At 36.2% G+C, this 17,767-nt stretch overlaps 1 protein-coding gene across 1 annotated transcript in view; it reads left to right on the top strand.

Moving 5' to 3' along the window:
* Window positions 1-11,589: 11,589 nt before the first annotated feature.
* LOC134158324 (protein eyes shut homolog) overlaps window positions 11,590-17,767 on the top strand; it is a gene marked incomplete at its 3' end in the record, with an annotated part of 365,244 nt that continues 359,066 nt past the window's right edge. Inside the window, exons 1-2 of the mRNA XM_062608120.1 lie at window positions 11,590-12,433; window positions 14,422-14,535. Of these exons, the coding sequence (XP_062464104.1) occupies window positions 11,680-12,433; window positions 14,422-14,535 (868 nt within the window). The remainder of the gene's footprint in view (window positions 12,434-14,421; window positions 14,536-17,767) is intronic.

The following is a 17,767-nucleotide window of genomic DNA, read 5'->3' as shown; positions in this document are numbered from 1 at the left end:
ATACTGGGAGTCACATTTTAATTTATTGTCATTATTCACAGGTCAAATTACTGTACTTTAATATATTTCAAAATAATAAGAAAACAGCAGTCATATATTCTGGATGTGTATTCTGGGCAATTATTTTTTTAAGTAGACATAGACATTGCCTTTTGTTTTGTGCTTCCCAACTTCCTGAAATAATATAATCATAGCCTACATTAAAAGCCTGAAGTAATTTTTCTAGTAACTGAGTGTCCTGGGTTCAGCAGTAGCAGTCATTTTTCTCCTTCTTGGTAGCTGGTGCAGTGCAGTGTTTTGACTTTCGGCTTGGAAACAGAGCTGATAATGATGTTTTGGTTTGGCCAAGGACTTTGTGAGCCTCATGCTCTGCCAGGGAGGAGGGGAAGCCAGGAGGAAGCAGAGACAGGACACCTGATCCAAACTGACCAAAGAGGTATTCCATACCACTGCACGTCATGCCCAGGATGTAACGGGAAGTTACCCGGAAGGGCTGGTAGACTGCAGGGCTGGAGGAGGTATCGGTGGGTGCTTGTCGGGCTGGGGGGGGGGTGAGTTATTGGTCAGCTGGTGATGAGGTGTTGTATTCTCTTCCCTTGTTATTTCCTTTATCATTATTATTATTGGTGGTAGCAGTAGTGATCTGTGTTATACCTTAGTTACTAAACTGTTCTTATCTCAACTCGTGCGAGTTGCATTCTTTTCGATTCTCCTCTCCGTCCCTCCAGGAGTAAGGGGAGGGAAAGAAGGGGGGGAGTGAGTGAACAAGTTGCCTGACTGGGTTTAAACCATGACACTGAGTATTACCAGAGCCTGTTGTCTAGTATTGATGCTTAAGGGGATTGTCTGATCTATCCAAACCACCACTCAGCTTCCAGAACAAATGCCTTTACTCCTCCTGCCTTGTGGGAATGATCCTTGGCCTGACATGTCACAAATTGTGCTTGAGAACTGACTGTTAGGAGTTGGTAATGGTCATGGTCATTCCAAAAACAAACCTATCAGTTTAACAATACAGAAGATCAATGTATTTTTCCACTTACAGAATTGAAAAAATAAACTGATATTTGATTATTACATTGTATCTGTTGTTTTTTACCTCCTATAATATTACTATATTTTAATACTTATCTACTTCCTAAGTAATGCTTTTGGTTCTTGGTATGATTCTTAGGTATTGCTAATGACTCCAGTATTTTGGTTTTTTTTTGAAACATTTAATAGGATAAGGGTCTTTCTTACAAGGGCAAAAATGCATTCTGGTGTTTATAAAAGGAAAAAAAAAAAGAAAACAAAAGGTAAAAGTGAAGTCATAGTCCTATGATCCTTTTTGAATATTTCAATGCAAATTCAAAAGAGAATTGAGCCTTCTTTTAACTTCTGGCTTGCTCCTTTGCTGATTCAGTTTTCATTTAAGTGGGGTGTCTAGGATCCTCTAACAATCTTGTTCTTTCTGTCCTCAACTACAGTTACAATAGACTGTAGTAGTCAGGTAATCCTTTACTAATACAGTTCTTTATAAATAAGCAAATCAGGCTAATACTTTCTCTAACACTGTGTTGAGGCCAATTCATTGGACCCAGATTACCTGCTGTTGGCAAAACAGAATTTTCTTTTCAAGATTTATGAAAGTTTTGAGATTTGACATAATTCCTTTGCTCTAATTAGGGAACAATTCTGTTGAATACAAGAGAATTTTACTCCTTAAATAGTTTATGAAATTAGTTCTATTTTACTTCCCATTTAGTTCCCAGATATGTCTTTGTTTCCAAGCACTGTGGAGCAATAAAAGAAGATTTTTAATGTGCAGTAGTAAAGTTACCTGATGCTGCTACCTAATATCCATTCTATTCTTCTTTTGGGGGTTTTACTGCAGACTCACCCTACAAGTGTGGCTCAGACATCCATTAGTCACTGGAGTGCACTGGGTATATTCTCAAAGTGCTTATTTCAGGTTCATTTAATGTGAAGGTTCGCTTGTTCTGAGATTGCTACATTATGTGAACTAAAGTATGCTACAGGGGGATGTTTTGGAATTGGCTTCAGAAGCGTATTTCTAATCTTAATGAAAAGGTTACTGTAAACTCAACTATAAAAGACATTCTGTAGGAACTCAAAAACCTTCAAAGAAATGAAACAAGGTGATAATCAGTTTAAAATTATTTGGGTGTCTAGTGCAGTAAAAATCAATTTGCTCTGTATGAGAGACATAGAGGTATGAGATTCTTAAAAACTCACCTACACAGTAGTTAATCTACAGTTGATCTTTATTTAGTATAAGTTGTCTTAGTGGCTACTTTTTAAATTTAGAAACATGTCACTTTCAGTAGAAAAGAAGAAAAGTACTGAAAAATCCTGGATATTTCAAGGTAAAAAGAAGTGTGGAATCTCTGTAATTGCATTTTATTTGTAATAAATTTTATGTTATCTGAAAATCATCTTTTCTAAGTCCAGCAATTTGAAAAAAAACAGTAATCTGTGCTGGAAACATTCTTTTTTAATGTGTTTGGGTTTTTTTTTGTTTTTTTTTGGGGAGGAGGGGGAGGTACTTTTACCTGTTGTTCACAGGGGTCTCAATTCAAATTCAATGGAACTAGTGTAAGTATTCCAATCAGATATGTGTTAGGTGTTTCACATGTTTTGAAATTCATCATACTATAAAATGGGCTGATATCACCATAGGTAATTCGATTACATTAGTACTACTTTTTATCTCAAACTGTTTCATTGCTCAGCCTTTTACAGGAAAAGATTAATCTTTCCCTAAGAAAACTGAAGTGACTTTTTCAAAATGTGGAATCAGCATATAAGAATTATTTTGGATAAGTGCATTCTTCAAACAAAAGAATGAAAATGAAGAACTATTGGCTGGCTTTCTCACCTCTCTGATGAACATTTATAAATGAAATTATATTTTTATTTTTGGTATGTAGAAAGTAATCAAGAAGGAAAAACCTTTCTGAAGTCTGTGTCTCGGATTTCAAAGTAGTAACACCTTATTCATGAATTCTTGTACTATTAAGTGCAACAATGTTTAAGAACAGTTGAGTACCAACATGAAAGGATTAAAAAAACAAACAACCTAGAAGTCAAACCTATTGTGCCTTCCTAAGTATTTTTTACTAAAACATTGTTTCTTGTTGAACAATAAAATCAACAACATAAGTCATAGCTGTGGACAGCAGTGGAAATACATTAGCAGAGGCACTTAGGAGAAGCAGAAACCTCATGGCAAATCCAGCAGTAAACATGGTGGTCCGTGGCAGAACTCAGGTACTGGTAGCTTTGGTTCCCAATCTACATATTACTTCTGCACAAAATAAGCAAAGCTGATCTTTTTTTTTTTACATTTAGAATCCTATTACATTTTCCATAATTTCCTACTACATTTCCCGTCATGCGTTTAGTGCATTCTCATTGAAAATCCTTTTTTCATTTTTAAGAAGTTTGCACCTGCTTTACTGACATGATTAAATATTTTCAACTTTTAAGCACCAAAAACAAAGGTAGTATGATGATGGGCAAGAGAAATGTGTGTCCTGTTTTAAATGCATCTGTTTTCATTTCATTTTTCATAAATGGCTGATCAGGGAAACTGTTGAGAGGAGTGTAACTCGAGTAAGTAACTACTCCATACATGTTTTGACTCCTCATCATCATAGCTGATGGTCACCTTCAGGACTTTGTTTTGTTATTGTGCAGTGTTAAAGGACAGAACACATTTAAAAATGCTGCTGCCTCCTTGCTTTTAATACAGTTGTAGTGCAGTGTAAATTCACATGTCGATTAAGGGATATTAGAAAGGTATATAATCACAAAACCCAACATGAATCTCAGCAACATCCATTGTTAATATTTCTAGCGTTATTAGGGCATTAAAAGGAGTTGTTCTCAGTAGCTTGTGAAATTGTCTTTAGGTTTGGCTGAGATAAGAGTTCTGAATATGTGATTTTCCTCTCTGGTTTGTATTTTCATGGTTTTCATGCAAACGTATGATCCACTGTGCCACTGTATCAAAGCAGAAGGCATGCACATTGTGGGACAATGCAAGTTTTTCAGAGAGTGTAGGAAAAGGTGCTGTATGGAGCATATTGACATACTCTCCATCATCTGGAGATGCAGATTTCCTTTCTACAGGCATGTTCTGCATAGACCACCTATTCAAGCAAGCTCCCCAAGGGTTTTCAGGTAAGAAATAAAGCCAGGTCTTAATCAAATATGCTGTTTGAATAAGCATTTTAACAGAGAAAATCAAGAAAGAGCATACACAGAAAGGGTTTATTAAGAGCTCTTATTGTACTATGCAAATCTTAGAATCATAGAAAGGTTAGTCTTGGAAAGGACTTTAAGATTATCTAATTCCACCCCCCCTGACATAGACAGGGACTCGTCATCCTAGACCATGTCGCCCAAGGCACTGTCCAACCTGACCTTGAACACTACCGAGGATGGAAGATTCACAACTTCTTTGGGCAACTTGTTCTCTCACACTAAAGATCTAATCTAAACTTCCCTTGTTTCAATTTGAACCCACTACCCATTGTCCTATCATTACAGTCCCTCATGAAGAGTCCCTTTCCAGCATCCCTGTGGGCCCCCTCCAGTCATTTCAACAACTTTCTGCATTGCTTCAAACTCTGTAATTCAGTCTTTAGAAAATACTGTCATCACTTTGGAGGCCTGTAACTGCTTGTTAAGAGTTGTGAGCCCACAGCTCCCAACTGTGCCTGTCTCACCAGGCTCTTGAACCTTCTTTCCCACTTATGAAACCTTCCTTCATCCTAGCATCTCCTGTCACCAGTGAGAAAATAAATTAGATTCACAGGAATCCACTTTCCAACTCTCCTCCAAAAGAATGGGTAACACTGAACAGAAAGAACCTCCAGTTTAGCAGGTCATAAAGAAAGAATGTAGTAGGGCATTCAACTAGGAGAAAGGACTAATGTGTTTTGATGCTTCTATAGATAGTTTTTGCATTTAAATTGTATAAAATACATAATTTTCTTCTTACCCTGCAGCAACTATACTTGCTGCAGTGACACAATCCTATTTTTTTCAGAGTGATTTTGCAATATTCTGTTTGTGAAGAATTCTCAGAAATTCCAGTAAGTCATATTGATTCTTCCCCAACATTTCATACCAAGATAGTTTTCATAGGAGGTTATACACAAAAATAAGTGGATCTATTTAATTCTGAAACTTCCTTAAAACTGGGTATTTCATAGAGTCTTTCACTGTTGCAGTTGACTCTGTTAATTTTGTTTTAAATATCAACAATTTAAATATCAGCACTTCAAACCCTGGAAAATCCTTATATCAGCCTCATCAAATTTTGTCACAGTGAATATAAAACCCTATAATTTAATTTTTCTAAATATCTCAATGTCTCTTTTGTACACAGAATGTCTGTTTGTCATGGAGACTCTGTTAGGCTTTCTGTTACTTTCTAGAGATTTGTTGCTCGTTTTGATGTCGTTATTTTCTCTTCAATTCTTTTCTCCCCTCTAGTGTTTTTATATGAATCTGTGTTTTCACATTTAACATACCGGAGTTTGTGATTTTTTTTTTTTTTAATTTCATTTATTTATAGGAAATTGCAGATTCTAAGGTCTGCTGCTTACTTTCCTTCCCACATCATGCAGTTTAGTCATGCCAGCCCCCTTTTATCTATTTTCAAGCCCTGATTAATGGTATGCATTTATTCTGTCTCCAGACAGTATACTTAGATAGTCTCTACTTGTTCTATGATCATTTAACACCATTGCACTCTTTTAAGCCTCCTTTTAGTAAATTTACTACATCAATGGTTTCTCTTATAGAAACTTAAAACAATTGTGTACTTCTTCACTTTTGTTTCTCTGCAATCATTTTGGATCTAAGTACTTGATGGACACTTTCTCTGAAAGCTTGAAAAGATACTTTTCAATTCTGAATCAGGACATGCAAAATAACAAATCATGACAAAGATTGCTTTGGCCTTTGTATCTTCTAACCTCTTGCTCCATGAAACAGTCACTGATCCCATCTGAAAAAATAATCTTTAATCTTTAATTATGTCTTTGGGCTATTTGCCCAATGTTCATGGTAGCTGTGATCTCCCATTAGTTTAGTTTCCTGTACTCACAGCCTCTCTGACCTCAGCAGGTCACAGTTGTGGTCACAATCATAGTTAGAGTCTTCATGGTGATCTTTGAAAAGAGCTACAATAAAGAAGACAGGTGAAAAGAATGTCCTTTTTTTATTTTTTTTTTTTAATTTATTTATTTAGGTGAAACCATGGCAGTTGAAATAAGACATACTTTTACTAACATCTGTTTTGCTTCTATGACTCTTTGGGCTGCCTTTTTTGTCAGGTTTCTAGTCTTTACGTTGGTATGTGTGCATGTTGATCACACAAAATAACTAAGATCTGTAGAGTGTATAAAAAACTTACACACAGGTCTGGGTTTGAGTAAGCATGATTGTAGTGGGATCAAGGCCACAACTGACCTTCTACTTGTCCTGGGCGATTTCTGAGTGTTCTGGGACTGACAAAGAGAGGTGGGCAAATCCACCTGTACCAAACTGTCTTGAAGCCAGAGGACTTCATGGACTTGCTCAGACACATGTGCAAAAGGCACTGGTAGCTCCTAGGGGTTGGATACATGTTGGTAGATGCACACCGTGCCACAGAGGTGTGTACATGCTCAGAGACTGCAGTCATTGTCAACCCATACCAGGGCAGGGACATAAGGAAACTGAGCATCAGGAGTCTATTAAGGTCAGGCTAGCAGAGAATTGTTACATACAATGTGCCAATCTCCTATAACCACCCTGAAGGAGCTGGAAAGACTCCAGACATTTTGGTGTGGAGGTAATAGGTGTTTGCATGCGTGTTTAATTATTTGTGTGATTATATATCAGAATCACTGAAAAGAATTTTATATTGGTTAGTGCGCTGGTTTTCTACTTGGATAGAGTTTATTTTTTTCATAGTAGCTTATATATGGCATTTTTTTGGATTTGTGCTGGAAACAGTGTAGATCACATAGGGATGTATTCATTGTTGCTAAGCAGTGCTTACACAGATTCAAGGCTTTTTCTGCCTCTCACCTCACCTCACCAGTGAATAGGCTGGTGGTGCACAAGGAGTTTGGAGGGGACACAGCCAGGACAGCTGACCCAAAGGACATTCTATTCTGTATGGCATCATGCTGAGCAATAAACATCGGGAGAAGCAAGAAGTAAGAGGGGACATTCAGGGTTACAGTGTTTGTCTTCCTCAAGTAACTGTTACATGTGATGGAGCCCTTCTTTCCTGGAGATGGCTGAGCACCTGCCTGCCAATGGGAAGCAGTGAATTAATTATGTGTTTTGGTTTGCTTGTGTGCATGACTTTTGTTTTACCCATTCAATTGTCTTTATCTCAACCCATGTATTTTCTCACTTTTACCCTTGTGATTCCCCTGCCTATCCCATGGAGGGGGTAGTGAGCAAGCGTCTGTGCAGGGCTCAATTGTCAGCTGGGGTTAAAACTATAACAGCTAGCAATAAGATAAAATAAAATCCCCTGACTCAATATTGTTATGCCTATAGTGATGTATGGATTGGTAAATAAAAGACTAGCCAGCAGAAAGCCCTGATAAAATAGGCGTAGTATAACTATAAGGTAGAAATCAAGATTCTGTATTTTAAGTTGCAGGTAAATTCACTGTCTAGCATATTCATTATTCTGGAAAGTCATATTAAGAAATTAATAATTCAGCAGTTTATGTTCTGAATGGCCTTTAGTAAATAAGGAAAGGTTAATTTGCAAAGAATGAAGATTGACATAAATAATGCATCATTTCCTGAGAATTATTAATTTTGTGATGAAAAATATAAGGTACAAAGAATAAATTGGTATGTCATTGAGACAGTTAGTGGATATTGTAAAACATATAGAGAGTGTGGAAGTCAGATTATGCAGGCGCTATAATTTGTGGCATTTCCTGTATTATGTGTACATAAGTAATGCTTAAATCTGATGCTTTTAAATGTGCATCAGAAATAAAGCAAGCATGATATCACAGTCCTAGGGAGCAGCAGACATTGTCTGTCCTGCAAGACAGCTGCACAGCACCATGTGAGAAGCTGAGTGCAGGTTGGGGGTGCCACTCAGAGCCAGTCAATAGCCCAGTGGTGCCCAGGCTGGCCCACAGTGAGGAGGAAGGTCCTGAGATCAAACCAGTAAGTCAAATATTTGGATAAGGGCCAACGCCTAGGTAAGCAAGGTATAAATATAAGGCCAGGTATCAGTCCACTTGCATCATAGCCCAGGTGAGGATGGAGGGTGAGCCTGAGCCTAAATGTCGGTCCTGAGCAAGCAAGCTGCCAGCAAACCCTGCCCTCCCCAGCTCCCTCTCAGTTCTTTTCACAGCAGTTTTATCAAGGTTTGCAGTCCAATCCTGCCAAAGCTGAACTTAAACACACAGAAGCAGACTACAAAGTGTGTGTGCGACATCTGCAGTGGTGGCAAGAGAAGGTTGATTCCTGTCCCCCACATGGTGGCATGATTTTTCCTAAACTTTTTTTTTTGTTTACCTTCTGTAAGCATTTCTCCAATCTTCCCTAAAATGTACTTTTTTTTAATTAGCATTTAATAACTTATTAATAGAAAGAAAACATAATACTGAAAATAATGGACTAGAATGCAAATAACTTGCGATTCATTTTTGCTTTTAAATGACCTCTCTGGGTGCTGTATAAACCTTGATGCTTTAGTTCTCCTTTAGTTCAAAATAGAGCTTTGTGCTGCTTTTCCCTCAGCTTTATGCAACTTTACGAATTAGATTTTCTTCAAGTATCTTTGTGTGTCTATATAAGTCCCAGTCTTGGACTTAGTCTTCATCAATTACATGGAAGCATCTGGGGTTATACATAGGAAGATTTACTTCTTACCTAAAGCAGACCTAAAATGGAACAGTTATCATAATTGCCTTCAAATTTCATTTTGTGACATATTTTTGTCACATGACATGGCCTCAGGTCCTAATTTTGCAGGTATTTAATATCTTTTCTGATTTTCTTAGTCAGGTATGTTAATACTGTAACTCTATTCCACGCATGGATCTTTACTTTTTGTACTCACCACTGTATAACATTTTTTTTTTCCCTTCTTGATTTTATTGTTAAAACCCAATCTTTGTTCTCTTGATATTTCTTTCCCATCTTTCCCTGGTTTTGCAACTGCTTTTACAGGGTGTATTTTTAATTACATAATTAATTCTAGTACTCCCATAATAATCTTCCAGTTGTATGAAAAACAGTAACTCTGAAGACAAAGTATCAGCTGTTGCAATGATCCTAATTATGTATTTTAAAATTTATCCCGTACAAACATTGTAAGGAAGCCAGTATTCTTTACCAGTAAAAATGAAGCCTGTATATGATACCAGACCTGTGCATACTTACATGAATGAAGGACAAAATGTATTGTAAGTGGGCAAGAATTCTTCTGCATTGGACATGCAATAGCCTTCTTGAAGTGTCCTAAGAAGAAAAATAACTTTTTATAAACATCTAGTTTAGTAACACCTGAGGAAATCTCATTATGCAAAAGGTATCTAAAGATAGCTTGCTGATTGTAGGATTTTAAATGTCCAGTAATAGAGAGCACAGACTTTTACACCTGTTAATAGTGACAAATGTAATAGCAGCTATAATAGGTATAACAGTTCAACACTGCTACCTTAAAAGAAAAAATGCTAAATGATACAAACTACACATTTGATAACAGAGTATCTAACGGTATCATTGAGCATCATGAGATTCTGAAGATAATGGAATGGTCTAAAATAGAAAACCTATGAGTATTCCGTAACAAAGTTAGTAGTTTTCTTGCAGATCCATGTGCTTTCTTTTTTTCTTTGGGGAATTAGCTTCCAGGGGTGGAAATACAGAGACAGAGAAAGGAATTAGAAATTGGCATGCTTGCCTGGCTGTGGAGCTAGGTGGTTAGAGTACTTCAACTATTTGGAGGCAGAACTGGGATTCAGTTATTAAATTAAAACAAAAACTATTCTGGAAAGGGGATCAAAATCTAGTTTCTACCACATCTGAGTTTAATATTCTAACCCTCAAGTCTGCTATTATTACTATTAGTCATAGTTCACACCTTTCTGGTATCTTCAAAGGCTTACAGTGCTGGTCCTTGTGGTGCACAAAGGTCATTTGGACAGATTCACATGCACAGCAATTTACTAGTAAGACATGCCTAATTTTTAGATGTTTTCATCCCAATTTAGGTGACAACAGGAGCGACTGAGTGCTACCCTTTGATATTATCTTTAAAGTTTTACAGCTGAGTCATATAATGTTCTCCAGCTCAAAGTTTTCACAAACAGTATCTTTCCTGTCTTTCTTTGATCTTCCAGCATAGTCTGTAGTGTGCTCCAAGATTTTTTTGAATAGGACATTTAATGAAATGATGTAATTAGAGTGGTATCATAATCTGTGTGCACTTCAGAGATGGAACAGCTGTATGTAGGTGTAGAAATACACACATCCAGATGTCATTCCATATGCTGTGTAAAAATGAAAACATTGTAAACCAATTTCAAAATATAAATGCCATTGTGCATTGATACTGAATGGCTTCCCTTGAAAGATACAGTTTATTCTTTACAATAATTTTCTCATTTGTAAATGTCAGTTTAGAGGCCACTATCTTAAAGTGCAACATAAATATACTGACAAAAAAAGGCATTATGGAATTAAAAGGGAGAAAAAACATCAAGGCAAATTAAACTATTAATGACATTTTCTAAAGACTTTGACATATTGTGTTTTCATTGTTTTCAGTATGACTTGAAGAACAAACTTCATAATTTTCCTTTGGTTTTCTTTCTGTACTGTAATCACTGATCTCCATGCAATAAAAATTTCCAGATATATTGAGGGGCCAAGAATGGCTTTTCTATAAATTGAACAGTCTTAGAGGACTCTGTAGTCTGCTAGCTTTGACTGTGATGCATCAAGAACCTCAAGTATATGATTAAGGTTTGTCTTTTGGACAAGTACTTGGAAAATTAAGGATTTAATTGATTGTTTTGCTGAGCGCACGTGAACATCAAAAAGTTGGGGATATGCTTGTATGTTTTCGTCTTTGAAACCATGATTCACAGGCCTACATCTTTGAATATCTACCTTTATCAAAATTAATGATAAATCATCAATGTAACAGCTACAATTAAAGCTCATGACTAGAGCTTAGATGTTCTGCTTTAATTATTAATTTTGCCACAGATGTTAAACTTGGTTATCATTAGTTTTTGTCAACAGAGGGATGGAATATAGAAAGTTTTATTTTAAGCTCTCTTCCATATGCAAGCACAATGAAATGTACTAAATGAAAATCAAATCTTTAGCAAGAATAGAAATTGGAAAAATATGGCTTCAGTAGTATAGTTCTGATCAGTTAATTGGACTTACTCCAGTTCCACATCAGTGTAATTAGACATAGATGTTGCTTTGTTGTGTATTTTCTATTTTTGTAATAAGGCTTTGATATTCAACTGTATTTGATGTGAAAACACAATTTTCTCTGAATTCCTAGGCTGCTGTGGAAAATACAGATGAACCTTAAGGTACAAGTGTTCTGAAGCTATCTTCAGTAATGAAGCAGGTGTGAAAGACATCTCCCATTTGCCAAGTGAAACAATGAATACAAAATCAACAGTTCGCGTATTTGTGTGCTTTATTCAGCTATGTGTTGTAAAGGGGCAGGTAATATGTGAGAGGCAAACGATCGCAGAATGGCGAGTGGAACCAAAACCTAGTATAATAAAATGGACACCAAGAGAAAATGTCTGCTCAGACTTTTATACCGAATGCTGGAATATGAATAAAAGTATTTCTGGGGAAATCTCAGAAGAACAAAACCTCAATATCCCTCAGATATGCCCTTTACAGCTTCAGTTAGGTGATAGTCTCTTCATTTCCTCCGAGCCATCTTTTAAGTCCTTTGGAATGAATTTAGTAAATGTCTCCAAGGAAGAATTTATTAACTGCCCTAAAGCTGGTTTCCTTCAAGAACAGTTGATTTTTGTATGTCAGATAAAAGGAATGCACCAAGTTGACCCTAACTGGCTTGATGTTGGAACCCATTACTTTGCAGAACTTCATAAGAGAGGCCCGCTACTGTGCAACGTGGGCCTCCGTCTGAATGTAACTGTGAAACAGCAGTTTTGTCAACAGTCTCCAAGTGCACCGTTATGCTCTGGGCATGGAAAATGTCTAAGCCACATTTGGGAAAAATCATATAATTGCCATTGTTTCTCACAGTATTCAGGAAGATTCTGCCAGAATTTTGATGTATGCTCCACTAAACCTTGCCACAACAATGCATCCTGCACTGAGAAAACAGAACGTTCTGGAGATTCTTATGAATGCCTGTGTCCTCCAAAATTTTCAGGTATTTCTTTTCCCCTCTAGGAATAAATGTTACATAGATAATACATTTTCCTTAATTGATGATAAAACATTTTAAACATCATTGGCAAAGTTTTTGTATAATTTGGTTGTCCATTGCCAATACTACACCTGTACTGATGAGACTGTGCAGTTATTTGAAGACCGTTTGTGGTTGTTTACATTCATGTCTGCATTGTGGGGAAAACCAGAATAAGTTCTTATTATGCTTCTTTTCCACTTACATTGGTAAGTACTTCTGAATTTATGGAAGTAATAGATATTTTTTGTTGGTTTATTCAGCAGTTCAAGTTCCTGAACCAAAAAACATGAAGTGTTTGGAGTAAAATCCCCAAAAAATAGTTAACCAGACTGCTGAAAAATGGAAAACATTTTTGTTGAAATGAGAGTTTCATTCAACCTGCCACCCAACTTCCTTTTTCAGTTTAAAGAACTTTTAAATTATGTTAGAGAAGTGTCTGAAAACAAAATTTGTTTTTAATTTCAAAGACAAAGATTTAATTAGGAGAAAAAGGAAACAAAAAATACTCTATCTTCCAGATTGTTTTTCACTGAAAAGTTCTTTGAAATCTAGTTTGCTAAACATGCTGTTATCACCAAATTAAAAAAGCTCACCTGATTCTATCCAGGAAATTCTGCAGTACTTACCCAAAACCCACTGGAGAAACTGAATCTGAGTTTGGGATTGGACTACCAGAGAATATAGATATGTTCTTAAAGGGGAATTAAGAAAATTATGGGTTTATTGTTCCTGCTGCATTCAGAACAATGGACTTTGGAAATCCTTTAGAAAGTAAAAGAAATATCCATTCATACCATGAAAAGGGTTGTTGTGGCTCTTTGTGTGCTTGTAGAGCAGAATTCTAGAAATGTTCCTTTGGTGGGCTGCACTTCTGTGCTCTCGCAATAGTGATGCTATGCTGTGAAACACAGCTGACGAGTCAGGAATGAGTGAGATTATGTTGCATAAAGTTTGCTGTAATTTATTTTTAATTGCTTTACAAACTGCATAATAATTAGATTACTAATGCATTTGCAAAAAGAAGGTTATGCAGGTATGAATAAGTCAATATTATGAGAATAATATTTCTATAATTATTTGAAGTTTAGTAAAATAGTGGAAGATATTAGTATGCAGTAGATTTCCTATTTTCTGAGGGCTGCGTAAAATGCTTTGAAATTGATAACATCAAAAAGTATTTAGTACTACTTTAATTCAAATTAATTGAGAGATTCACAATTCTGTTAAAAGCAATCATCATGCTTAATGTTATCAACAAGCAATGCTTAAAATATTCTGTTAGGCTATATGAGATAGTGTTAGCTAATGCCATTATTTTCTACTGGCAGTACTGGTACAGTAAATAAGCTGTATGTGAACAAGAAAAACTAGCAGATTAAACCACATTATATTATGGATGTGGCTACACAAGAATAAGGGAGGAAAAATGTGCTTCCCATAATATAAAGTCTGTTAGAATTTTGAAAACTTGAAGTGTGAATAATGTCATAGCAACAATCCAAGTGGCAAGCATAATTGTATGTTATTTAGATCCATATGTTGTAATAGCATAAACAATATGTAATTGAAACTGTAGTTTCCAGAAAGCTGCATATTAAGAAAAATTTAGTCAAATGGGAGTCCATATGAAAACATCTTTTGCTTAAAATGCTGGAAGAATCTGTAAGCTAGATTCATGTAAAAATGAAAAGTACTACAGTGCTAATAGCACTTCTGCATTTTAAGCTGTATGTTGATTTGTAACTATATGGCAGATGAGGCTGAGCACAGTAGCTCATATTGCAGCAGCTGTATATCTTTCTGCCTTGCTTTAGAACTTCAGTGATTTTGGGGAAAAATAGCAACCAACATTAGCACAAATTCCTATCTATCCATCCACTTATTAAAGTAATATTTTACATATAAATTTGACATTTCAGAAAAAAAATAAAATTATTCTTTTTAAATAGGTAAAAACTGTACAGAAATAGTTGGACAGTGCCAGCCACCTACATGTTTCAATGGTAACTGCAGCAATGTTACTCCAAACACATTTATTTGTGAATGTGACAAGGGCTTTACAGGTAAGAAACACTGTTGTTTCCTGTCTTATAATAGTGGTTTCCTGTGTTGTAATAATAGTGTGATTTTTGCTTTATTAAAAGAGCTATTTTAGATAAATATTTTCCTCCTTTTTTTTATGTAGGTTTTCTAAAATAAAGAAATCAAACTTCCATGTGACTATTGTAAAATACTTATGTACTAAAGTAAAACATGAATGATGGTAGCTTTTCATAATTGAATACCATCCATGAGTACCTTCTCCTTTTGGCAGTATGACAAAGGAAGACTCATAAACACTAACTCACTGGTTCTCAAGTACAGAGTTTGCAAGAATAGGATCAGAAACTCTTGCTGGATGATTTAAAATGATCATGACACCTTTATTCATAATTTCAGCATCCTCTTTACACATGTGCTAGAAAAATAAAATGGAAATAATTCCATGAGTCAGGAGCCTCATGATTTAGTGCTGTGTCTTGATTAAAAAAACTCCAACTTTCAGAAGCTAATCGGTTTACTTATGATATATTGGACAAGTAAGTTGTTGTCATGAGAGAAGCTCGAATCAGAAAGCATATCTGAATCCATCCTATTGTAAGCACTTTTTCTTGGAGGTCACGATAACAGTCAAAATACCATTCTTGTGCTTCACAGCAGAGATTCACTATGTTGGTATAACAGAAGTAGCAATGCACATAACATTCTTTAAGAATGAGCAACATGTATTTTCTTGGAAGCATCAGTAATCCCTGACAACCACAGAATATAAACAAAATACTACATTGAGATGTAGAGTTAAAAATAAAAACAAAACAAAGAAGGAAACAAACAAACAAACAAAAAGAGCTTAAGGGAGTTAGAGGGATCCAAGAACCAATGAGAGCACATCTTTATTTTCATAGTGAAAGGCTGAACAATCTTATTGACATTTTAGTTAAGTCTATGTAGAATTATAATTTATAAATAGGATAGATATGCTTAATCCTATACTCCCAGTAAATTTGTTTTGTATTCATTTCCTTTTCCTCACTTTCCATCGCTGTAGAGGGCATCATGGTCACCATCATTCAGAGAAAACTGGAAAAAGGAAAATAATTTTTCTTTTTTGTCCTCAAACAAGGCAAGTCCATTAGTAAAGTTTTCTAGAATGAGCTTTTCCCCCCATATGACCTGTATGTTTTAAAAACACAACTCTTGTCCTTTTCACCCAAATTATGTGGGCACATTGCATTCGAAGTTTTCCTCACAAAAAGTCTTCTGTATCCTTGCAGTTTTGATCTAATGAGGGAGAGGAGGGTAAAAGACAGGAGGAAACCCTTCCAAAAACTATAAGCCCAAACATATAATGACATTAAAACAGTTCAATACACTCAACTCCAGTGGATAGCAGCAATCATTGCAATCCACTCTCCAGGTAGCTGGTAAGGATGGCGACAGAGAAAAGGAGACTATGAGTGTGAATTAGCTCCCTTTTTGTTCTTCAGTTAGCTAAAAGAAAATTGGCAATGCTTTCTTGTTTCTAAGCATAATGTAAGTATCACAGGAGGAGAGGCAGACTTTCAGGAATTTACCTCTTTTTTTCCTGCTTTGATACAAACTACATCAGGTCCTTGCTGTAAAAGGAAATTATGTAGCCTATCTGCATACCTCGAAACAGGACTGATTGACCAGCAGACATTATAATTTTGCAATTAGATTCTGACCAGATATGGTTGGTTTAAGTCTATATTTCTTCTTGTGATCCTGTGTAAAAATATTTGCTAGCACAAAGGCAATTTCAAGAATAGTTATCTGAAGAAAATCCAACCCCTGTGAAACTGATTTTTCTATGAAAAGAGACATTTTTCTACTGTTATACCATCTTGGCTGTATTGTGTTCTCAGACAAGATGAATTGTGCAATTATGAATCACGTGTCTTGAATGCTATTCAAAGTGTGTGAAGATGGCAGCAAATTCAAAACATTCCTCTCTTTTGATATTGAACTTCTGCACAGAAGATGCAAATATTAATACCAAGACTGTGCAAATGGTGTTTCAGATTTGATAAACTTTGACATACCTTTTTTCCAAAATAAGATAAGACACTGGCAATAACAAGTTTGCATGATCTGAGGGAAAGTGTAACATATTACTATAAATTGATGGCATGTAAATAAAATGATAATATTTTTATTTATAATTATTAGGATTTACAAGTATTTCTAAAAAACAAGTAAACGTTGATTTGTCCAAGTTTGTTCACAATGACAGAATGTATCTATTGGACTAGCAATGCATATGTTCATGTCAGTTATGTATTTTTATTTTTTATTAATTGTTCATTCACTGAGCTCTCAAAACTCTTCCCTGAAAGAACACTTGTAGCATAACTTAATAACGAACAGCTAACAGTGGGCATGGCATTATTCTTATGTTTGAATACTCCAATTAATACCAGAATTTGCACCCTTAGACTTACTAAGGAATTTTTAAAGGAAGGGGATCTAGACAAAATGAGGATAGGGTGAGTGTAGAGAGCAAGGAGGAGTAAAATTGGTAGGGTGTGAGCAGTAGCTGGTCAGCATACTTGTCTGACTGAGCCTGAACTGAATCACTCTAGTCTGTCCAGTCTTATTTAATCCTTTCTGAACTCTCTTCTAATGTAATCTCACTCTCTCCCCATCTGCAAGTGCTGTAAGGTCTAGATGCCAGAATCTGGAGACATGAAAGTGACTGAACTAGGGGTCTACAAATGGAGTTAGACCACTGGCAATAATGGTCCTAATGTCTGTGGTGCTGGCAGCTGGAGTAAACAAGGATCTCAGCATTAGCAGCTGCAGGGAGACCACAGCTCATAGGATTATGTATTGGCAGTGAGTGAGTTTAGTGCTAGTGCATTGGGCCTTGGGTTATAGTGATTCCTGTGCTTCATGCCAACTGGAGAACATGAGAGGCCCAGAACTGGCAAGTGCAGAGGGGACTAAGTGAGATAGGGCCTGTGTGCTTGGGCATGAGCTGGTCCAGGGAGACTGGAATGTTTATATTTCCCCCTCACATTGTGTGTATGCCAGCACATGCATGTTTGTATATGTGTGAACGTGCATGTCTGTGCATGTGTAATTCATTAGCAGACAAGCTGGACTACCTGGTGAGAGGAGGCCCAAGGTCTAGGCATTAATATTAAATGACCCATGCTAATGTTCAAGGCACCCAGGAATGAGTCTGTCCTTTTGAACAAGAGAATAAGGGACTGTGTGTTTTCACTAGCAAAC

The sequence above is a fragment of the Pezoporus occidentalis genome, unplaced genomic scaffold (genome assembly GCF_034315485.1).
Source record: "Pezoporus occidentalis ecotype Australia unplaced genomic scaffold, CSIRO_AGI_Poc_V1 ctg13, whole genome shotgun sequence".
Taxonomy (NCBI): domain Eukaryota; kingdom Metazoa; phylum Chordata; class Aves; order Psittaciformes; family Psittacidae; genus Pezoporus; species Pezoporus occidentalis.
Note: the sequence above shows the minus strand (reverse complement) of the source record. Positions and strands in the feature narration are given on the sequence as shown.